A 23,038-nucleotide genomic window follows, 5' to 3' on the forward strand; every position below is an offset into this window, starting at 1 on the left:
TTTTTTGTGCAACCAGGGATTGAACTCAGGCCCTTGTGCTTGCCAGGGAAGCACTTATTCTACTGAGCCATCTCCCCGGCCCCATGAGAGTTTCAATAATCAACACATTGCATACTCTCTTCCCAGTGGTTATCTGCTGTACAAGACCCAGACATGACATCCTATTTACAAACACTACCAGAATAAATCCCTCTATTCATTAAGAGAATGTAACTATGTATCTATCCTAACCACCTTGAATACACAGATACAAAATGGACACTCATCTGCATCCCCTCCCTTGTCTATTTCGTCATTTGAACATAGGTGTGTTAACTCAGCAAAATATTCTAAAAGAGTCCAGTAGCACATAATAGTATTGGGTCTTCCACTTGACTGGCAGTGTCAGAAATTGTTGACCTGAGTCCCCTACAGCTCAACATAACATGGCTTTACTTCTTATACTTTGTTTTTATACTTCTTTGCTGGATGGTTAAGATCAAGATAAAGCAAGACCTATGCAACAAGAGTTGTAGCTTTTGGGTCTGATAAAGTCAGTGAAATCCCCTCAGGATTTTTCCTGAGATGCTGTACCTCAGATTGTAGATCCTTTGTCAGTGTCAGCCATGTAGACGAGTCACGGCCACCACACGGCCAATGTGCTCTCTGTGAAAGCCTGAAAAATGCCCTCCCTCCAGGTGACTCTCCCTAGGCACACTCCACACCATCAACCACCCTCCTCCTTGGCCCCACAATCTCCCCGATCAGAAAACCTGGGACACTGCTGAGCCATATGACACCATAGGGCTGGAAGTTCTGAACCAGTGATGGCAAACCTATAGCACTCATTCCACCCTGGGCTATCTGTACCATGGAAAGCTCTAAAAGGTTCTGAACTATACATAGAGCAATGGGAAAAAGAACACTGTGACCTTCACATCAAGTCTTTTTCACTGTTGTTTTGGTACTGCAATCAAACTCTCGCACTTGCCAAGCAGTTGCTGTGCCACTGAGTGCTGAGGATATCCCTAGCACCCTCGTCGTCTTTTGCTTTGTTTTTTTTTTTTTTTTTTTTTTTTTACAATTTTCTTTTTTGGTATTGTGAATTGAACTCTGGTCCTTGCACTTGCTAGGTAGGTGCTGCAACCGTGAGCTACATCCCTGGGCCTCCCACATTAAATCTTGACAAGGGAACAGGTTTATAGGGAAGGGGCCTTCCCTTGGTCTGACCTCTGCCCCACATCCTTCAATGCCACCACAACCCCATGCTCACCCATGCTAACTTGGCCACCTCTACTACCCTGTAACTTACTCCCAGACACAAGAAGCAACTGCCAACCAAAATCAAAAATAGTGTTATTAATTCTGGTGTCTTTGAAGCACAAAAAAGAAAAAAAGAAAAGAAAAGAAAAAGAAAAAAAGAAAAGAAACACCCCTTACCACATTTCAAGCCCCAGGTCCAGGCCTGGGGACCAGCTCCACAGGCAGTGCAGACCCAGGGGCTGAGTCAGTCCTGGCCACAAGTTCAAAGCGGGACCAGCCCATGGGTTTGGCTCTTAGGGCCTGCCTGGGAGGCTTCCTGCCTCACTTTGGGGTACCCAGGCCATGTATTGGGGTGAGAGAACAGGGGTCAAGGTCAGAAGTCTGGGTCATTCAGTTCTGGTACTCTGGCTGAGGCTGCCAAAGTCAAGGTTCAGACAAGGAAGCCCAAGCCACTCAGGTCCATGGTCCAACAGAGAGGACCAGAGGCAACAGCAAAGGGGTCCGAGTTACTGATCCTAGGATGAAATCCAGTGGGCACCAGGCCTCTCAGTACTGGTGTTCCAACAAGGGCTGGGCAGCTGGGCTCTCTCGTTCCTCCACAGGGACAGGCCAGTCACCAGGAGCTCCAGTAGGTGTGCCACTCTCAGCAGCACTGTTGTCCAAGCAAGGAATGTCCTGGGCTGCTCTGGGGGGTGAGGCCTCAGAGCTGACATCAGGGCTGAGGCTGAGGCTGAGGTCTAGAGGTGCCTGAAGAGGAGAGACAGGTTGGCAGGCAAGCAGCCTTGAGCTTCCTGGGACCCAACCTTCCCAATGGAGCCTTACCTGAGATTTAGGGGTACCTCCTTTGGGGCTCCCTGAGGCTGGCTCTCCATCAGATCCTCCCAGCCCTTTTCGACCTCCCAGACTCCACTTCCCACTGGGCCCCTCAGAACTGAGAAGACCAGGGCCAGGGGGACGGGAGGGCCGAGGACCCTCGGTGGGAGCAGGTGAGGCAGGGGGTGGTCCTGGAAGCCGAGGGGGAGGCCACTGCAGCAGAGGAGGGGGCCGTCCATCACCAGAACTGCTCAGGGAGGGTCGTGGCCCCCAGCCAGGGCCTGGTGGGAGAGGCTGGTCGCTGCTGCCTGTAAAAGACAGATAAGAGAGCAGAGACCTTGGCTGGGCTGTTGCTGTTGTCGCCACTAAGTCTGCCCTGCCTTACCCACTCACCTGCTGTGTTCTCAGGCATAGGATGTATCAAGGGGGGGTTATTGCTGAGGGAGGTCAGGCCACCACCACCACAGTCTGAGTCATCCACATTCCCACCACTATTGCAGCCAGCGCCACAGCCTTTATGAAGCCTGGGTGAAAAGGTGGAAAAGGTGGGGAGACAAGGCTAAAACTTGCGAGGAACACAAGTTCCTAGGACAAGTCACCCAACATCTTGGATATTCAAGGTCCTTATCTCTAAGAGATTTTGCCATCAACTGTGTTTAAAAGGTAAAGGCTACTGTCAGCTCCAGGGAAAAGGTAACACCTCTAGAGGCAGTTAGCTCTGGGAGGGACTCATGTCTCAGGGTTTGAGGCTGGAGTCCAGCATTTTTCACTGAAGGCTGGGAGGACACTGTGCACTCTCTTTCTCACTCTCTCTCTCTGAACCCCTGCAATCCCCTCTGGGAGCTCAGGATACCTTGATGGGACCGAATGGCTAGGAGTGGCAGTCTGGGCTCACCTCTCCCAGCTGTGTAGGAGCCAGCGGGCAATGGCACCCAGGCTGATGGGACCACCCCACAGTGCCCGAAGCTGGGGGTGGCTGCCAGCCAGTGAGGTGGTAAGTGGTGACACATAGATCGGGTAGCCCAGGGGCTGGTCACAAGAAGAGTTGATCATGTTGCGGAGCGCTTGCTTGGCATTCTGGATGCTACCACGTTCAGGGTTGCGGTTGCGAAGAAACACCAGCTCTTGCTGCTGCCCAGCCCATAGGCCACGGACACACTCACGATTTACCTGCAAAGGGCCACAGAAGTCAAGGGCCAACTCTAGGAAGAGGGTGTGGGTTGGAGGACAGAACTGGGCCTTCCCCACCTTGATGACACGGAAGCTGAGGTGGCGCCGGTTGAGCATGATGACCTTGTACTCATCAGAGGCATCATCCATGACATGCCGTAGTGCTAACAGGGAGGGTGTGTTGCTGAGGATGGCACTCCGCCAGGCTGGGTCACCTTCATGCGAGATGACAAGTCGCTCTTCATTGGCTGCAATGGCATCGTACAGTGCTGCTGGTTCCTCATATTCATCTGGGGATGTGAAGTGGTCCTGGGCGGGGAGGATGGAGAAGGATGGGGTTCAGGGGATCCTGCCCCGAGGAAAGGCTTTGCGCTCACCTGTGCATAACGTTAGATGTACCACTCCCCACCTGATGAAGCTTGAGGGCCATGCGAACCCCAGGTGCCACTACACGGTGCAGCAGGTCCATGTCAGCAAAAACCCACTCATCACGCGGGGACGTAATGCGGAAGTCCCCCTTGAACAGGGCGTGCAGGCCATAGAGGAAGGGCTCCAGGCTGGGTGGGAGGAGGAACAAGTCAGTGAGCAAGGACAGGGAGACAGGGCTCTCGGGTTTCTGAGGAGTTGAGACTTTTCCTCCTCACACTGGCTCCAGTCTCATCATGCCAAGGAGCTCATGTCCCTCAGAGGAGAGAGGAAAATGCAAAGTCAGGACTGGGAAAGACCTTGTCCATGTGGAAGAGCCACACCACCAGAAGTACCAAATGGATTTCCACACACAGAGCTCTCTGTTGAAAGGGAGAGGGCGGGAGAGCACTTACCTGGCAGACATGCTGTGTGACGCTGTCCCCAGGGCCCGGCGGCCCAGCACACACAGGCCAAAACACAGCGTGACCAGCGGCGAGTTCCAATCCTGGTCCACGGGCTGTGGCACAAGGACCCCCATCCCCAGAGCCCAGTTCAGACCTGGGAGTGGGAACCTGGGGTGGGACCAAGGGCCAGGCCATGGAAGTCTCAGAATAAGGGGACGGGGAGAAGAAAATAAGCCCAGATCTCTAGAACCCTGGTAGTGCATCCCTGGGGTAGTGGTGGCCCAACCTGGCTGCGTCGAGAGGCACAGTACTGGATCCACTCAAGATGCACGGCACAGAAGGAAGGCAATGAGAGGCCTGAGAGGCGAAGGTCATAATCTTCATCCACGCTCAAGGAGAAGGTAGGGTCTGAGTCAGCATAGCCGGGGGCCCGCACAGGGCGCAGGGCAGCTGCGATGCCTTCATGACTCAGCCAGGCCTCCAGTTTGGGGGAGCGACTCACATAATAGATGATGCTCTGGGAGAAGATGTTAAGGGTCAGGTACACTGAAGCCAGCGTGCCCCAGCCCTTGGCAGCCAAAGGCAGCAGTGTTCCAACAGAGGAGGCCTATGACATCCACCTCCTGCAACCCATTTTAGCTTCCCAAGGCCACATGGGTAAGGGGACTTCTCTCTCCTGGGCCAGGGAGGAGTGAGGAAGCCAACAGGAAGGGCTTCCACTTATAGAGGAGCCCTGGAGAGTCCTGAACCTCCATTTGGCAGGGGCTTACAGATAGCATCTGCTTGCTTTCACTTGATGGCCTAAGAATTCACCCATTAAGCTGAAAAAAGGAGAATCACTACAAGTCCGATCTGTGTAATGAGACCCTGTAGACACCCACTGCACTAAATACAAAAAAACCCCTCCAAAACAAAGAATTTACCCCATTTATAAGAGAAACCTAGGCTGAGATGACATCCCTGCCTGACATTACACAGCAGGTCAGACTGGGCTGAAGATGGGGTGGGATCCAGTTCTCAGGGCCTGGAAAGTCAGGCTGAGATAACATGGCAACCTACGGGCCAGAGGCCCTAAATGCCCTTTAGGCAGCTGAAGATGACAGTCTGAACAAAGCCTTGTGCCCAAAGCTGGAGCTTCCTACATCCCTTGGAAAGAAGTCCTATTGACCTGCAGCAGGGGATGGGCAAATGGAGAGGAGCTTTTGGAAGGGAGATAAAGCACAGAGTAAGGCTGGCAACCAGTGAGGTTGCAGGGATCCACGTGGTACCAAGACAAGAGATGGGCTCAGACTAGGTATAAGATGGGAAAGTCTACACTGGGGAGAAAGGGAGGGGACAGCTGGCCAAAAACTGGCCATGCAGAGGTATAAGTTCCAGCCCAAACTTTTGATGATACTCCTGCCTCAGCCTCCTCTGTGGCGGGCTGGAGGCACGCTTCACCACACCCAGCTTGCACACCTCTTAGCAGAGCCTCCCAAGGCCTCCGACCACGTCTGCACAGCTCTGGGCTGTGGCTGGTTGCTCCTCCTTTGCACAGCGGGGTATACCCCGCTTGCTGGCCCAGGCAGGGCACTACGTGCAGAAGGCCACGTGTGGCTTTGAGGTTTTGTAGGAGGCAGCACGGTGACATGAACAAGCCCATCAATCTTGAAACTGGACAGGAATATGGACAGAACCTTGACCCCTGGACCTGGGACTGTCCCGAAGTACAGAAGGAATGACAGAAATTGGGCAGAGTGGGGAGCAAAAGGACAGCTTGAACACAAGGCCTGTGCCAGAGGTTAACCTCAGGTAAACAGGGTGACCTGGGCCCCATAAGGTCACTCCTCCAGGCCCTGCAGGAAGCTTCAAGGTTCCCCATGGGCAGGTGAGGACCTAGGTACAGACCACTGACCCCACTAAGCCACCCAATTTCCAGTGCCCTTATCAAGCCACAAAGTCACATCACTCAGACATGTAGTTCTACCATTTCAAGAGGTAAACTGAGGCACAGCAAAGGTGGCAACATTTCAGACTGCTGAGAATCCCTTGAAATCCCAATTCAGAGTTCCTTCTATTCCCTACACTGCCTCACCAATCCCTACCAATCCTAACAGGCCTCAAGACCCTCAGGCCTGGGTTCAAAACCTGGTACCAGCACTTTTCCCTAATCTGGGGCCTCAGGCCTATCACTTCACCTCTGCCAGCCAACTTCCACATCAGGGAGCTTTGAGGGCTCTCTGGAAGGGCAGAGGCAAAGGCTACCTGCTCAGGAGAGATGCCTGGCAGAGCCCGTCCCTCTGTGAACAGGACCACTTGGCAGCTTCATGAGCACCATTAGGATTACCATCATAGCCGGGTGGGCTATGGGGCTGGTAGTCTCAAAGGCTGACCTCAGCAATGGCCTCTGTAGGCCCAGCACCCTGGTGATGAGATCCACACATGTACTACCTACCTGGCCACAAACCCACTGCCCAAGGCCAGCCTTCTGGAGGGACAATAGGAAGTTCTGCCTGGACATCCTAACATCAGAGACACTGGGACCTCTATGGCCTGCAATCAGGTAGTGACACCATGGAAGATACTTAAATTCTGAGGCTTGTATCTCCCTTAGTCAGAGCAGGTTCCCAGCCAGGGATATAGCTTGGCAGCATAAGCACCTGAGTTTGATCACTGATACCAAAGAAGAAAAAAGCGAGCTCCCAACATTCTAGCACATGGCACTTGGGGACATTCAGATTGGTGTTTCCAGCAGGGACCCTGGTGCCCAGCCATGTGCCCCACCCACTGTACCTTGACATAGTAGGTGATGAGGATCTTGCGGAGGTCAAAGACCTGCAGCATGGAGGCGGCGTTATTGTCACTGATGCTGTAACCCTCCAGCACGTACTTACTGGCTGTCACTTCCCAGGCCAGCCAGCGCTGCCCAAAGGCAGCATTGAAGGACAGGACTCTTGGCAAATGGCCAGGCTCACAGCAGCAGCATCCCTCGTCCTCCTCCACCCCTTCAGTGATGGCCTCCACCTCACGCTGTTGGCAGTATGTACCTGCCAGGGAGGGGTGCCCGGTCAGCAGCCACTGAGACAATCCCTGCCTGCCTTCCCCCACCAAGGGCCTGCATGGCATGCAAGACATGCCACTACTCTCCTCCAGCGTAGGAGTGAAGGTTACTGCACAAATGACTGATAAATGAGCCCCTCTCCCCTCCTGACTCCCAACAGCCAGGTAGGGAGGAAGTGGGGACATTAGGGGTCTGGTCCCTCATTCATATAAGCAAAAAAAAAAGCTCAGAGGAGAAGCAATGTGCTCAAGGTGGTGGTGTTCACGATTGTGCTTAGACCCCTTTCTTTGGGGGTGGGGGTGAGTGTACCAGGAATAAAACTTACAACCTTGTGCTTGCTAAGCAGCCTTTTGTTGTTGTTTGTTTTTTTTTGTTTTTTGTTTTTTTTTTTGAGACAAGAGTCTGTGTAGTTCAGGCTGGCCTTGAACTCACTCTGTAGCCCAGGCTGGCCTTGGTGGTGATCCTCCTGCCTCAGCCTCCCAAGTGTGGGAATTACAGGCACGCATCATCCCCCCAGCCCCTGCACCTTGGGTGCCTCCTCTGAAACCAGCATCCAATACAGACATCAAGAGCAAAAAGCCAGATCAGTGACTGGGGCTATACATGGTGCTGACAGAGCCCTGGTCTGAGACAACAGATGGCTGAGAGAGTTGGCAGGATCCCAAACTCCAGACTCAGCTTTCATCACTGAGGTCTAGTCAGTTCCTATGAGCTCAAGTGAGGGCAGAAACAAGGTCTGGCCAGAAAAGGCCCTACCACCTCACCTCAGGAGCAGACGCCTTCCATGGCAACCCCACTGGGAAACCCCAGGCTGGGAAAGAGGAGTGCCTTGCCTGAGATTACCCAGCCAGCAGGCCATGCTGAACTGGGATGTAGCCCCCATGCACTATCAAATGCAGCATCCACCCCAAACCCTGGCTCACCCCGGAACTCAAGGCCACGCAGCTGGAAGGTGACAAGGCCATTGCCAACCTCAATAAGGTGCACCAGCGCATTGAGGTAGTCGGAGGCCAGGACAAAACAGTCGCCAGGGCCATAGTTGCCCCAGCGACCCAGCACCAGGTCCCCACATAGCGTGTGTTGCAGTGAGCGTGTCAAGTGCTCATAGAAGATGGAGTTGAGGTTGTTGTCATCAGCGCCTGGAACCCAGAGCAGAAAGATAAAGGGACAAAGTGACAGGAAAAAGGCTCCCTTCAGGAGAGGGCCTGTCCTAAAGCCCCTAGATGGCTGGGTACACACCAGGGTTCCGGTCCAGCTGTGTCACTAGGCGGGTGTTGGAATGATCCACACGCCTAGTGCTGCAGAGAGAGAAAAAGGGTATCAGCAGAGGGTGAAGCTCACTGGGGACAACTTCCTCCTGCCCATCTGTACATACCTTCTATCTAGACACCATTGGGTCCCCTGTGAGTGCACACCCCTAAGCTACAAGTGGATGTTACCCTTGGTACCCCCACTGAAACTATCACAGCAGAGCAGACTGAGGCACAGGGACATAAAGAAGTCACCCAGAATCACAGCACTTCCATCCAGCCCCTCTAGTTGGTTCTGCTTTCATTGATCCACAACCTCAAGTGTCCCCACATGCTCACACACTCTCTCATACTTGCTGCTGGACCCTATCCAGACTAAACTCCAAGCCCCTCGCTCCATTCTCCCTGGCACCTGCTTTCTCCTGTGACACTCACTTGTAGTCACGCTCCCAGAACTTGAGGGGCCTGGCATAAGACATGATGAAGACAGCACTGCCCAGTAGGGGGTTGAGTGGTGTGGAGAAGAGCCCTGAGAGCAGGGCCTGGACAAACAGCATGGCCGAGTCTGAGCACAAGTCAAGGAGGTGGTAGCAAGTAGTTGGGGCCTCCCGGCCTCCCTCCCCAGCCTCCGCAGTCCCAGGCTGCAGCATTCCCTGCTCAGTCCCACCCAAACAGCAGGCAGCAGATACGGGGCACAGCGAACGGCTGGGCAAAGGCGTGGAATGCTGAGCCCCAGGTGATCTGCCAGGGTGCAATGTAGGTCAGCACAAAACGCAGTTTGTACAGCAGGTCCCACAGCTGGCAGGGCACCGACAGGAGACAATAAAGAAATGTACTGGGTTACTCATGGAGGCAGAATCTGCCAAGACCCGAGCTGGCCTTGCCCAGGACCTTGGGACTACCCACAGGTAGCCATATGAGTCACAAGCTCAACATCATTCCCAGCCCTTTCTCTCTGGAGTTGGTTGAGGCACCTGACATTATGAGCAACTCCTGACTGAGCACATGGCAGGATTAGCCATTTAATTCACATGACAACCCCAGTGCTTCCTTCTGTTGTCTCCATTTCACAGATGTTTGAGGTTCAAAGGCGGTAGAGATAGTACTTACTCAGCTCATGCTACTCTGCCATGGCCCTGGACTGGTATTGAGTGGCCCATGGTCTAGAGGCCACTAACCTGGGCCAGCGCCTGAACAAGACTCACTCATGAGTGAGAAGTGGGTTCAGGCCTATACAGGGTCTCAGACACCATGCCAGGCCTCTAGTACAGTGCAGTAGATGGCCCTTTGCTCAAAGTGACCTGTTCCCAGCCCTGAGAGAGGAATCCCAGAGTCTGGTGGTGCACCTTCACACCCAGAACCCAGGGCTTCTGAAACTCAGCCCTGATCCAGTCTCCAGGGCCATAGCTAGCAGAGAGGCAGCACTCAAGAAGCTGGCTCAGGGGGGCTGGGGAGATGGCTCAGTGGAATAATCGATCGCTTCCCTGGCAAGTGCAAAGGCCTGAGTTCAATTCCCAGTTCTGCCAAATAAATAAATAAATAAGAAGAAGCTGGCTCTTCCCCAGAGGGTCTGAACTACACCAACTGCTTCTGAGGAAAGTGGGTGTGGGGTAGGACAGACTTGGGGTGACATCTGGGTTGACCACCAGTTCTCTGAAGGATCTGAGAATTGGTGACCCCACCTCTTAAAACCTCAACTTCCTGTGTTGTCTACAAAGGTAGGGTAGAAGTGACCCTTTTCTGGAGCCACCCCTGCAAAGGCCCACCGCAGGTCCTTTCTCCCACCCAGGCAGAAGAATGCTGGGCCTCAGCCACGGGCTCACCTTACTGCAGAGCAGGGACATGAGGAAGTAGTCGAGCAGGAAGCCCTGGGAGAGACGTGGATAGTCGAAGTGGAAGAGCAGGACAGTGAAGGCCAAGGTCAGGTACTGCTGGGGTGGGCAGCAGAAGGCTGAACGCAGCAGCTTCAGCCCAGCCACAGTCATCAGCAATGCCCGGCAGCTGTGGGTGAGGGGCAGGCATCCGGTGCACAGCAGGGGCTCAGGGGCCATGGGCATAGGGGCCCAACCCTCACCCACCCTGGGCCTCAGTCCATCTAAAGGCAGTATGGGGGCACACTGGCTTTAATGGGTAATGCTGGGGCTTGCTGGCAACCCCAGACACCAGCCATTCCCTCTATGGGCCTCCATTTCCCTAATGGGAATCAAACAGGAATGTGGATGGGGGCCTGGCAAACAAGATGGTCCTCACTAGAGGCAGAACTTGTCCGGGTGACTGACGACAGCGTGGGCATCCACTGTGAGCGCATTGAGCACCACAGCAGGGTAGATGAGGTACTTCTCAACACACTGCAGGCCAGCATACAGCTTCTCAAACCACATCACTTGAGCGGCACCTGTGGCAAGAAGGTAGCCTCTACATCCCCCATCTTCCTTGGGGCCCAAAGGACTGGGGACTGTAGGGCCAGCAAGAAGCTCAGGGAGTGAACAAGCAAGAAACTGTGTGGTCCTAGGTCCTTAGAGACTCTGGCAGGGACTGATCTTTGTCAGAAAAAACGGGCTTAGGGGCAGGCATTTTATCTTACTTTACCATCTGTGGAACTAAGGCTGACAAGAATCTCTCAGATGTCCACTGGGGATAGGCAAAGGTCACTAGAGAAGGCTGGGGAGACCAATGGTGGGACAACCCAGATCCATAGTCCCTTCTGAAGTACAAGGCCTTGGCTCAAGCTGCAGAAGGATGTGGTGGCACATGCCTGTAATCCCTGCACTTGTGAGGCAGGAGGCAAGAGAACTGCCAAGAGATCAAGGCCAACCTAGACTACATAGTGAGTTCAAGGTGATCCACGTAATATACATAGTAAACTACACAGCAAGACTGTCTCAAAAAACTTAGCTGGGCATGACAGCACATACCTGTAATCCTATAATGTGGGAGGCTGGGACAGGAGATCACAGTTCAAGGCCAACCTGAACTACATAGCAAGACCCTATCTTGAAACAAACAACCAAAAACACTTTTAAAAAGCCACTGGCAACTAGTTGACAATTCTGACCCCTTTAGGACCCTGGAATTCTACTTCCAACTCCTTAGACATCAAAAGGAGGGCAGAAAAAAGTAACATGCAGGGCAGTAAAAAAGTGCACACAGACAGAGCAGAAGAGGGGTATAGGGCCAGGGAAGCACAGAGGACAGTGTGGGCAGAGGCTGCCCCCTGCTGGTATCCTGAGCCAAGAAGATCACAGCACTCATGGGACTAGGCCATGCTTCAGCCTGCACAGAAACCCCCTGGCTGGGCAACAACAGGAGGTAGTGAGGGATAGCCCCAGAGCACTCACCCCGAACTTCATACTGGCTGTACTCCAGCGGCTTCAGCACAGGTTGTGAGAGGCAAAACCAGGGTAGTTGCTTGCGGAGCTGCGGCAGCAGGTAATGTGTGAAGAAGCCCACAGCTCCAGCCAGTGCATACAGCACAAAGCCCAGCACCGACTGTTGAGAGGGAGAGGCCAGGCGCTCAGTCCACTGAGCTGAGCAGGAGCCACTCTGGCTCTTGGGTCCAACAGGCTCCCAAGGAAACTGAGGGGAGGATGTCCTGTGCCACACAAACCTTCAGGGCGATGAAGACAGTGCTGGCACTGATGGCAAAGGTGAGCACAGCGATCACCACACACATCACCAGGTCAGAGTGCAAGACCTCACGCTGTAGGACCAAAGAGACAACTCACTACCTGTCACCCTGGGACCATTTGCCTGTCCTGCCCTGGACCTGCTACCAACTCCTCACTACAGCCCGAACTCATGCCTCCTCACCACCGACTGGCGCATCTTTTCTGGCAGCGGGTCTGGGGGCTCAGCCCGGGCTGTCTCCAGGCTCCGCTCCTCTAGCTCAGGGAAGAGCTTGCTCCGGACCAAAGACCTGGAGGAGAAATTCAGGGCTAGAGCTGAGAAGGTGCCCCCTCTTGTCTGGCCCCCAGGGCCACAAGAGACCAGAGTCCACCTCTCACAGCCACATGCACTTACCCACAAACCCCTGAGCCCCTGAGCACAGACACAAACCCACAACCATGGCACACGTGTGAGACCAGACAGGAACATGCAGCACCTACCAGAGCACAGTAGGATCACTGCTCTGTCGGCTCAGATGGTAGGACAGTGCCACCAGGAGACCACAGAAGACGGAGAAGAGAACTGGGACATGCTGCTCTGGCCAAGGAGTCTAGGGAGACAACACAGGCTGGGCAGGGGAAGTATAGGGGCAGGAGTATCCCCATGTGAGAAGCCACCACTGAACCCAATTCATAGCCCTGTCCCAACAACTCCATGGGCCTCAGCATGCCCCCACCCTATGGGCAACCCTTACCTTGATGGCCCCAAGGCAGAAGCCGTAGAGCAGGGCAGCAGCCAGCAGGCTACGGGTAAGACTGAAGAGTGCGGTAAGTGGGCTGGTAGCAGCTGTGTAGCAGGGAGGAGTAGGTAAAGACCAGCTCTCACCTGCTGGTATCCCTCACCCCCATCTCCCTGCCCCTCATCTTCTAGAAGCTGACTTCCTGGGACACTACTCCCCACTGTTCTCTATTCTCCCACCCCCAAGGCCTTCAGCATTTCTAACTTTCTCAGGTTGAAACCACCTGCCAGAGAAGGGGAGGAAGGAGGTATCTTCCTGTATCCATGATTTAGATTCAGAAAAAGGCTCCACAAAAGCTGGAGACACAGACCCAATCCATGGGCCCTACTGGGCCCTATGCTTTCCTGTACCCCTGGGCCACCTGGAGGCATCGTACCTGTACCCCCAAAGCCATGCATATCTATTTGCTCCAGCAGGTACATGAGGCAGGTGTTGACCTGAGGCAGGAGGCCCAGCAGGAAGACAAATGGGAAGCACAAGGTGAACACTGGCCAGGAGGAGAAACAAAGGCTGGGTCAGCCCACAGGTCCCACCTTTGGCCCCCATGACCACCCCCACCCTTCCCTAGTCTCACCAGTGGCCACATCTCGGGCACAAAAGAAGAAAGAGGCAGAGAAGAGTGTGAGGCCATAGAGGGACACAGGTGGGAAGGGCTGAGCTGAGCCCAGGGTATCCAGCAGCCAGATGAGCAGACAGCAGATGCAGAAGTAGACAGGCCGACTGTATGCGATCACCCAGTTATGGCCCTGTGGAGTCATCCTATGAGCTGGGCCTTCCCTGCTGCCCACCCCACAGGTATGTGCCCATCTCCACACAGCCTAGGCCTGGCTCTGGCTCCAAGCCAGGAAGCCGGGCAAGTAGGAATAACTGTTGAGGGGTGAGGGAGCCCTGCTCCTCCCTTGCCATTACCTCCTCCCCTTGGGGCTTCCCAGCAAGGCACACCGCTACATGGGTACTCACATGCATGGGAGATGCTGCATCAGGCTGCACGCTCTGGAGGAGAAAGAGCTATGCTGGCAACAACTACGAGAGCCCATGGGAGCAGGAGACCCTGGGACCTGCTCAGTCCTACCCTAAGCAGTGAGGAGTGAGTTACCAAGGACCCTGAACAGTCTGGGCCTTGGTGTTCTCACCTGTCACACGGTATCTTAAGCACCTGCTGTTTCCTGGCTCTCCCCCTCCCCCCTGGAGAAGGTCTGGGAAAAGGTGGGTGGAAGTAAACCAGGGAGCAAGGCCTGACCTTGAGTAGAGAGTATTGGCAGGAGGCAATGACCAGGCAGAACTGGAAAACCCAGATGTCAGTGAAGAAGCCTTTGAGCAGCAGCAGGTAGCCCAGGAAAGCGACCAGGCTGCTCAAGCCAACTCCAAAGATGTTCTCCATCACCCCTCGAGTCCTGTGCAGACAGGTATGTCAGAACAAGGCCCTCCTGCCTCCACTTCTGGTGGGGAGTGAGGGACACAAGATTCTGTCCAAAAGTACCTCCTCCAGGCCTCTCATGCTAGCCTCTTAGCCTCTGAAGGGTCAAACCTACAACCCTAAAGGGGAGGGTGGGGCTGCACCTGCTCCAGGAAGCCATCCTGCTCCTACCCTGCACCCCCATCTTTGGCCCCTGCCAGGGCTGAGGTTTGCAATACTATCACTCTTACGAACTGTCCATCTCCAGCTCATGGTGACATAGAGCACAATCAATAAACCACACAAGGGATGCTACAAAACAGACACAGGCAGAATCTAAATGGCACACAGTCATGTGCCAGAAGAGAGCCTGGTGAACAAGAAGCCCAGATGTGGATTTAGGTTCAGTTCTCTACATTAGACAAAGAATAGTCACTTGACTTTCTGGATCTCGGTTTACCCCTAACAAATGGGAAGGTGCAGGCAAATGGCTTGTGTACTTCTCTAGATCACTGCACTGTTTTCCAATCAAACTGAACATAGAAGCAAAGAAAAAAAGATGAGCAGCAAATGATTCTCTTGAGCACAGCATTCAGAGAAGACAACGCTACTGCAGCACTCCAAGACTCGGCTGCCCCCTGCCATCCAGGGGAACCTAAATAAATGCCACTGCTATCAAGGCACAGTTGGGTTCTCTTGACACAACAACTGTCTCCACAGGTAGAGAGAGCCCAGAAGTCAGGGTTCTAAGCCTCTCTGAGGATGAGAGACATGGCAGATGGGCACTCACCGGTCCAGCAGGGCCAGCAGAGCAAGACGTTCATAGCGCACAGAGGTCCAGCGGCCAGGAAGAAGCCAGTATTTGTAGCTGTGTTGGGCACGGGGCGGCGCCTCCTCCATCAGGGTCTGCTCCTGGGATTCGTGCAGGGAGTCCTGGTCCAGCAGGTCAAACTGCAGTCCCCACAGCCGCAGCTATCAGCCCTACCACCTCCATGAACAACTGTCATACCCAGCCCCAGAACACTCGCTTGGTTGACCTTTTCCCTCAGCACAGGAGGTCACTACCATCTAGTGGCCCCATAGCTTGTTCTGTCCCTCATCACAAGGGCCTGCTCTTCACTCTGGGCTCCAAGGACACATCTTGAAGGCCACGGGGGTGGTGGCAGTGGTTTACCAGGTTCCACAGTCACTCACTACCATGTCCATCTTCTTCAATCAGAGGCATCTCCTGCCTTGTCCTAGGCTCACTGAAATTCACCTATCCTTTAGAATCTGGCACAAATGCTACTATCTCCTCCCAAGTCATCACTGTCACTGTGACCATCTCACCCAAGACCACAGAGTTCCTACTCCTGAAGACAGTTGGTACTCCAATATTGGCACCATGAGGCCCTATGTGAACTGCTTTGGCTCTGTAAGCTCATTCAACCTTACATTTAACAATCATTCACAGTGCTGGGTGCAACAGTGCACACCTATAACCCCAGCACTCTGGGAGGTTGAGGCAGGAAGACCACAAGTTTTAGCCTAGCCTAGGCAATTTAGAGTGATGACTTTTTTTTTTTTTTTTTTTTTTTGCAGTACCAGGGATCCAACTAGAGATCTTGCATTTGTCAGGCAAGCACTTATGCTGCTGAGCTATCTCCCCAGCTCTACTCTGGGCAATTTTGAGACTTATGGAAAAAAATAAAAATAAACAATAATTAAACCTCTGAGACTTACAGAGACCCTACCTTCCCTCCCTCCCTCTCTCTCTCTATATATATATGGGTTTTGGGGTGGTTTTTTTTTTTTTTTTATTTTAGGGAAAGGCCTACAGGGTGTTCAATGTCTCACTACTAGACCGGACTTGTAGTGATCCACCTGTTTACAGCCTCCCAAGAGCTGGGATTACAGGTGCATGCCACCATGCCCAGTCTCAATTGCCTTCTTAAGTGTGCCCCAGGGGTGGGGCTGGCACAGCAGGCCTGGGGATGGAACCCCCAGCCCCTGAGCCTGCTTGCAGGTGCTTTTTTTTTTTTTTTGCAGGCACTTTAATCAAAATATAATTTTTAAAAGGGAGGTTTGGAATAGAGCTCAATGCAAAGGCCCTGGGTTTAAGTTCAATCTCTACTCCCACCATCATCTCCCCAATAAAGCATTGAAGAGGCCCAGCCCTGTGGATAAGACAAAAAGGACACAATGGAGGGGCTCAGCTGCGCAATCTCTGGCTCTGGAGGTGGCCATCAGCTAGAGTGACAATGATGCTGATCCACTGAACTCAATCTTTTTTTTAGCATATGTGCTGCCAAAGCAAGCACTGAGTTAGTTTTTACTGGGTCTCACTTAAGTCATGAAGTTGCCCAGACAGGGCTTGTACTTGGGATCCTCCTGCTTCAGCATTCCAGAGTGCTTGGATTACCAACACACTACCATGCTCAGCATTTTTAGAATTATTCTTTAAACCCTGAGATCATTTGTTTGTGACAATCTTGCAGTGTTTGCCCAGGCCAGCCTTGAACTCCTAACTTCATGTGATCTTCCTGCCACAGTCATTCATGCAACTGGGACTACAGACAACATTACAGTATTTCTATACATTCTTAATACTTTTCATATTCCTAAATTGAATATGTAATCTCCAGTTCAATTTGAGATGTTTTTAGGAATTAAAAAAAGACACTACTCAGTATGGCATGGTGGTGCATGCCTGTAATCCTAGCACACAGGAAGCTGAGGCAAAAGGAATAGAGCAAGTTCAGGGCCAGCCTGGGCTACATACCAAGCTCAAATTCAGCCTCAATTGAGCTTACTACTGAGCAAGACCCTGTCTCAGGAAAAAAAAAAAAAAAAAAAAAGAAAAGAAAGAAAAAAGAAAAAAGACAAATGACACTACCAATAACTATACTAAGACAAGAATACCCCAGGAAATCACATTAAAGAAAGCTCCTGGCACAGGGAAGGGCATGGTCACTGGCAAACTGAATCGCTACTTTTGGAGGTACCATTGCAAACACCATTTGTGCCTGTTAACTGAGCCCTTAAATGAGAAACAGTCCCGTGACATGCCTCCTGGCATGGCAACACAGTCCTTAGCAACAAGACATGAACAGGAAGAGACCTGTAGTTGGCTCTGTTCTACCAGAGCCCTTTCAGATTCGAAAGGACGTTCCAGACAGAATAAGCAAAACACTCAGTGTCAATGCCTGTGCACCCTCAGACAGCCCTCTAAAGTCAGGACAGATGCAGCACAGCAGTCCCCAAGCCCTCCTTCAGGTTGGCTGTCCCTTCCAGATTAGCCTCAATGAGCTGTTCCCCCCGGCCCCCTTCCTACACAGCCCTCCTCCAGCTGCTCACCTCTGGGATCTCCAAGGGCACCCGGCGGACCTGCATGCCTTGCAAAACCACAGGCCTTGGCTGCAGCAGGTTCAGGCCTCCTGTGGCCTCGGGGACATCAGCAGAGTGGAAGCTGGAGGAGTGTGAGTGGCGATCCCTGTGGGCACAGCAGTCATGAAAATTAAACTCATGGGCAAGTTCTGGGATGAGGTAGGGCTGAGGGCAGGGCTAGGCCATGACTGATGGAGCCAAGGAACAGGCACACTAGTGTGTGGAAGCAGGGGTCAAAAGCATCCCCCTACAGCCTGTGTTCACTTCTCCTCCTCCTAGGGAAGTAGGCCCTGGGCTTCCTAGAAGCACCCCACTTAAAAGCATCAAAGAGCCAAGGTCCCCCCAAATCCACCCATGCCTGCCCTTTACTGCTACTTTCCTCCCAGGATGGAGCTGCCCAGCCTAGCAGAAGAGAGAGTGCCTGGCTTGGGGTGCTACCTGACAACACAGCACACCAGACCACTGCCAACCTGAATACTCACCATGCCCCATTGGCTGCCTGCTCCCCCTGCTGTCCCACAGGGTTCTCGTAGCCACCTCCAGCCAGACCAAAGGTGTAGGAGCGCCGCACACCTGAGACAGGTATGAGAGAGAAGGCAGTGTGTCAGGGACAAGTGTGCAAAGGATGTACTTCTGTGGGCATCAGGACCACTGAGAGAGAAAGAAGCCTAGCATGGCAGCCCAGCCCCTGGGAACTATGCCTCTGATGGAAGAGCCTGCAAGTCAGAGGCCTTATCCCCATGCTCAGCAGACTCTGGGTCTGGCTGGCTGTCCTACCACTGGTTCAACTTGTGACTTCAGGTGTGTCTTGGCTCCCTTATCAGCAGAGTGAAAATGACAGGACATCTACACTTCTGGTGATGCTGGACTGGCCAGGAAGGGGCTTACCACTCTCATCGTAGAAATAGTGCACGGCACCCTCAGAGGTATCATCAAAAGTGCAGGCCTCATGCACGTTGGCACCAGCCCGGGTGAGTAGCAGCGAAGAGGCAAAGTGCAGGGCAGAGGGCAGTGTCAGAGCCCGAGAGTGGGAGGCAGCTCGGCCCCGCTGGGCCTCCTGCAGGCTGCTAGGAAAGGGTAGCCTTGGGTCAGCAGCTAGTAGAGCCAGCCCCCCGCCTACTTGCCCTGCAGCCCAGGGGGAGATGCTCACCTGGGTGGTGAGCCCATGACAGAGGCTGGAGGGGTGGGGTTGCTGCCTGCGTTGTGGCGTCTTCGTATGGCCTGTGTGCGCCTCACATTGCTTGATCCCTCCCGCTTCCCTGTCTCCTCAGCTGCTGCCAGTGAGAGGCCCCCAAGTGTAAGTGACAGAGGGGGGTCAATTGGGAGCAGGTGCTACAGTGTGGAATCAAAGGTCATATCCAGTCCCACAATGCTCACAACCCAGCCAGGTTGCCTAGCCTCAGTCTCCTCTGGAACTAAGGGAGACAGTGGTATGGCCTACCCCATTGTGGCTAAATGATGAATATGGATGACAAGAATCCTCAGGGACCAGAGGCTCTAGTGCTAACACCACAACCAAGAGCAGGTGTCTGGGTCTTCCCAACCCAAGATGCTTGGTACACAGTGTCACTCAATCACTGAGTCCATCTCTATCCACTCCTTGGGACAGAGGCCGAGCCAGTGACACTGACCAGGTCCATCTAGCCAACACTTTGCCCAAACCTTTATTCCCAGTTTCCCTTACCTACTCCATCCCTGCAGCCCACACTCACCTCCTCCCACAGCACCTTCCTCCTGCAGCTCCCCGCGCCAGCCAGGCTGGTTGGCAGCAGGTCCCCGGCGGGCCTCAGCAGGCAGTCCAGCAGGCTCACCAGCAGCAGCAGCCAACTCCATTCCTACCTGGGCCTCAAGCTCAGCCTTGGAGCCAGCCAGGGGGGCTCTCAGGACATCACCCCCGGCCCCATCCATGCTTAGCACACGTGCATGTGTTTTGGCGCTGGCAGTGCTTGGCGTCCGCTGGGTTCCATAGGGCCGTTTAGGGGGCACGGCAGTCCCCTCTTCAGCCCCATGAGGAGCCCGCCGCTTCCGAGGCCCACCTGCTGCACCCCGGGAGCTCTCAGGGGAGTAGCAGGAGGTAGATGAGGAGCTGTCAGTACTATAGCAGCGCTGTGATCGGAGACTGGAGGCTGGGCTCAGTTCACTGCCCTCGCTGGTGTCCTCATCCTCAAAGAAGCCTGCACCCTCAAGAAGTGGCCTTCGAGGGGCACGGCCTGGTGGAGAGTGTCTTCGCATGGGTGGCCGCCGTTTGCTCGGCCGCAGCAAGGCCAAGTCCTTGGGCCGCACAACCAGGAGTGGCTCAGCAGGGCCTGGCGGTGTCCCTGCTCCAATAACTGTGTCAAAGGAACGCAACGTGTCATCGGAGGGAACCCCAGCATCTGGTGAGGCAGGCAACTCTGCCTCAGAGGGAGGATCAGTGTCACTACCCTCTGGAGCCTGCCCACCAGGTGGGCTGTCCAGGTGTGTTGAGTTGGTCTTCTCACTCTTGAAGCTGCTCAGAGTCTCTCGGTCAGTGCCACTGAAGCAGGAATCTGAGGAGCCAGCTTTCTGGGGAGTGGGCTCACCTGAGCCCCGTCGGTCTAGGGGCTGGTAGCCATTGGTACCCCAGCACTGTTCCCGTCGACTGCTGGTCCTCACCAGGGCCCGGTCAGGCCGGGTCAGGGTCAAGAAGCTCTTGCTCAGCTCCTGGCTGAGACTTCCTTTCAGCAAGGGGCTCATGGGAGTGTCAGCCACACTGCTTCCATCCCAGGGAGCTCCATCTCCAGCCAGGGGAGAACGCTCTGAAGAGTCCGTGCTGGGGAGACAGGGGTCTGGGATAGCTCCTGGGGGTGTTTGGGGAAGGTCTCCAACTGTCAGAAGAAGACAGAATATTAGATGGCTGTTCTGCAAAGGAAACTGATGATCATTGGGGCATGGGTCTCTGCTCTCACTGAACAATCTAGTCTTATCCACAAGTATAAAGACAGCCCCAGGCTAGAGCAAAAGTTGGGGTGATTCAAGAGCAAAATAATTGTTCTTTCCCACAAGTGCCTGTCCTGTCATGCCCACTCACTCAGTTTTTCTTGTGAGCTCAGTTTCAGCATCTCTCGATCGGCAGAGGTGACAATCACATTGTTGCTGCCCTGCTCTCGCACCAGCTCTTTGATATCTGCAACCATGGCACCAGAGGTGTTAATAGGATCAACCTATTCTGCGTTACTACACCCCAACTCTAAGCAACAGCCACCTACCTTTGAGAGGCCCAGAGTCCTCCATCCGGGGGAGCAACTCCTGAGCAGAGAAGAGAGGGGCATGAAGGAGCAAATCAGACAAGCTAAAGACCCACCCTTGACAGACTGGCTCCCAGAAGAGCAGTGTGAAAAGCTGAGAACCAGGACTACTCACCGAGACCTGGTTGAAACCAAACACAGAATGCTGGGAACTGCAGCGTACCGGGGGTGTGGAACTCACTTTTCGAAAAACTGTCATCTCTACTCCAGGGTCCCTAGTGGAAGATAGAAAACCAGCTGTGGGCTAAGCTCCTCCTTTTATGTCACACTTCTCCTCAACTTCATGCCCCACTCTCAAAGGTTCCTTTACAGTTCTGACTGCAGAACAAGAGAGTCAATATTCCCACGGAGAACCTTTAATTCTCCACACTGCCCCTGCCCCACCTACCTGGGCAGGTTGCTGTCCCCCTGGGCAGGCTCTTCTTCCTGTTCTCCCATAGTCGAGTTGCGCTTCTCCACAATCTCCCCCTGGTCGAACATGGCATGTAGCCGATAGTTTACAGTCTTGATGGTAGCAAAGATGACAGCCACCACGAGACAGTACACACCGGCCACCATCAAGCTGGGGGGTAGAACCTGAAAGTGATAATAAATAAGGTATTTTCACACACGACCCTACCCCCTGGGGGTTACTTGCCACCAGGCACATGGCTAGGATTAACAAATTTCCATGAACACTTCATCATCCCTTCATACAATCAGTACACAGATCCTGTCAGATGTTTTCTGCTTGAAAGTCTCAAGGTCATCTGATTCAGAAAAGGAAGAATTTGGCATCTCCACACACACCCAAACTGCACCAATTCCTCTCTCCACAACCTAGCGCCTTAAGTGTGGCTGCCAATCCCTGCCACCCTGCCTCTATGATATCCTATTCTCTCTTCCCCAACAGGAGTTACAGGTGGCAGCAGTGTCTCACCATGTATAGCAAGAATGGAAAGGTGAGCAGGAAGATCCAGACATAAAGGTGGAAGCAGTTGGAGAAGGTGCTCTGATGAGGATCGAAGAACCAACCTCCGGTGAGAGAGGCCCACACCCCCTGGCGCAGGATCTGCAACACTTGAGACCCCATGACCCCGCCGCTGCTGCACGCGCCCCCCTCTTGGGACCCTCATGGGGGCGGCCCCCGGCCCATGCCCCGCCTGGCGCCCAAGGGCCCCAGGGCCCCGCCTCGCACTCACGCCATAGCCTCCCCCAGCGGGGGAGGGGACTGGCGGGGCGAGGGTGCGGGCAGGGGGCGGGGCCGGCCGGGGGGGGGGGGTCAGTGGTGTGAGGCACGGGTGCAGGGGTGGGTCGGCATCAGGGGCGGGGTCTGGGCCCCGAAACCTGGCCCAGAGCTGCTCCGAGGGGCTGAACCAGCAGGCAGGAGCTGGGCACGGGCCGGGCACTCGTCGGCGACATCCAGAGGTGGGCGTGGGGGTAGGTGCTCCAGGAGCACGAGCAACGCTTCCTTGGTTCCGGACTGGGAAAAGCCCTGGGACCCTGAGAGCTACTTCCGGGGTCTCAAGTCAGTCGCTAAGGGCTTTACGTTCGACTCGCTTCTGCCGGTACCGGCCCAAAGAGGAGGCCGGAAGAAACCGCGAGCCGCCAGCCTGCAGTGGCGCATGCGCGTGATAGACCCAGTTAGGACCCGGAAAAAGAAAAAAAAAAAAAAAAACCACCAACGGCAGGAGTGCGCAAGCGCACAGAGGTGGTGGACCAGCTACATAAACGGGTGAACCCTTTGGGCGTGCGCAGTCCGAGTCCACAGAAGTCAAAAGAGCAGTGTTTGGGCGCATGCGCTTGTCGAGGCGGGGCCAACCTGGAGACCAGATAGCTGGGCGGAACGGAATGGATAGTTGAGTAGCTATTGGGTAGTGGCCGAGTGATTGACGTAAAGCTTTTCCAGTGAGTTACGGAAGGGCTGGGGAGTTACGGAAAACGGGGAAAATATAGAGGCGTGAACTTCCCAGGACTACGCCAAAATTTTGGTCCTCCTGAACCACACCTCTCTTGGGCCGCCCCTTTTATTACTAGACCTCCTACGTCACAGGGGCCCCTCGCCCTAATGTTCCTTTACTTCCGGGTCAGAACTTAGTCTTGATGTGTAGAGAGCGGTCCTGCAGAACAGGCAGAAATAGCCGAATAGGATAGTGTCGTCTTTTTTAAAGTGACAGGCCTGAGGCAATTGGTGTCAACGCTACCCCGCAGTTGTGTGACTCAGCTATTTTAAATCAAATTTTGGGCATACTTCTGGACAACAGTCTCAGGTTTCCCCCCATTGGGGAAGGGACTTGAA

General features: G+C 54.0%; 1 protein-coding gene across 9 annotated transcripts; it reads right to left on the reverse strand.

Annotated features, from left to right (window-relative positions):
- Positions 1-1,318: 1,318 nt before the first annotated feature.
- On the reverse strand, positions 1,319-22,521 carry Pcnx3 (pecanex homolog 3). Of its 9 annotated transcripts, none has more exons than XM_004627232.1 (35): positions 21,680-22,521; positions 21,149-21,336; positions 20,876-20,975; positions 20,722-20,761; positions 20,544-20,639; positions 19,207-20,340; positions 18,645-18,768; positions 18,383-18,561; positions 17,977-18,067; positions 17,465-17,600; positions 14,919-15,040; positions 13,973-14,126; positions 13,693-13,725; positions 13,307-13,478; positions 13,109-13,219; positions 12,688-12,779; positions 12,434-12,543; positions 12,138-12,243; positions 11,935-12,027; positions 11,666-11,816; positions 10,578-10,722; positions 10,151-10,328; positions 9,017-9,125; positions 8,763-8,892; positions 8,317-8,375; positions 8,001-8,216; positions 6,810-7,063; positions 4,324-4,554; positions 4,047-4,150; positions 3,635-3,782; positions 3,304-3,534; positions 2,951-3,225; positions 2,449-2,579; positions 2,065-2,363; positions 1,319-1,989 (listed from the first exon to the last, which is right to left on the reverse strand). In XM_004627232.1, the coding sequence occupies exons 1-35, from the start codon at positions 21,830-21,832 to the stop codon at positions 1,789-1,791; spliced, it is 6,096 nt and encodes a 2,031-aa protein (XP_004627289.1). In that variant the 5' UTR covers positions 21,833-22,521; the 3' UTR covers positions 1,319-1,788. The 9 variants fall into 9 exon arrangements, with proteins under 9 accessions (XP_004627289.1, XP_023566275.1, XP_023566269.1 ...); XM_023710507.1 differs by having other exon boundaries at positions 1,344-1,989; positions 14,919-15,079; positions 18,383-18,576; positions 20,942-20,975; positions 21,680-22,379; XM_023710501.1 differs by having other exon boundaries at positions 1,344-1,989; positions 14,919-15,079; positions 18,383-18,576; positions 18,645-18,765; positions 21,680-22,379.
- Between the last annotated feature and the right edge of the window lie 517 nt (positions 22,522-23,038).

Source organism: Octodon degus, unplaced genomic scaffold, assembly GCF_000260255.1.
Source record: "Octodon degus isolate 3935 unplaced genomic scaffold, OctDeg1.0 scaffold00018, whole genome shotgun sequence".
NCBI classification, from domain to species: Eukaryota; Metazoa; Chordata; class Mammalia; order Rodentia; family Octodontidae; genus Octodon; species Octodon degus.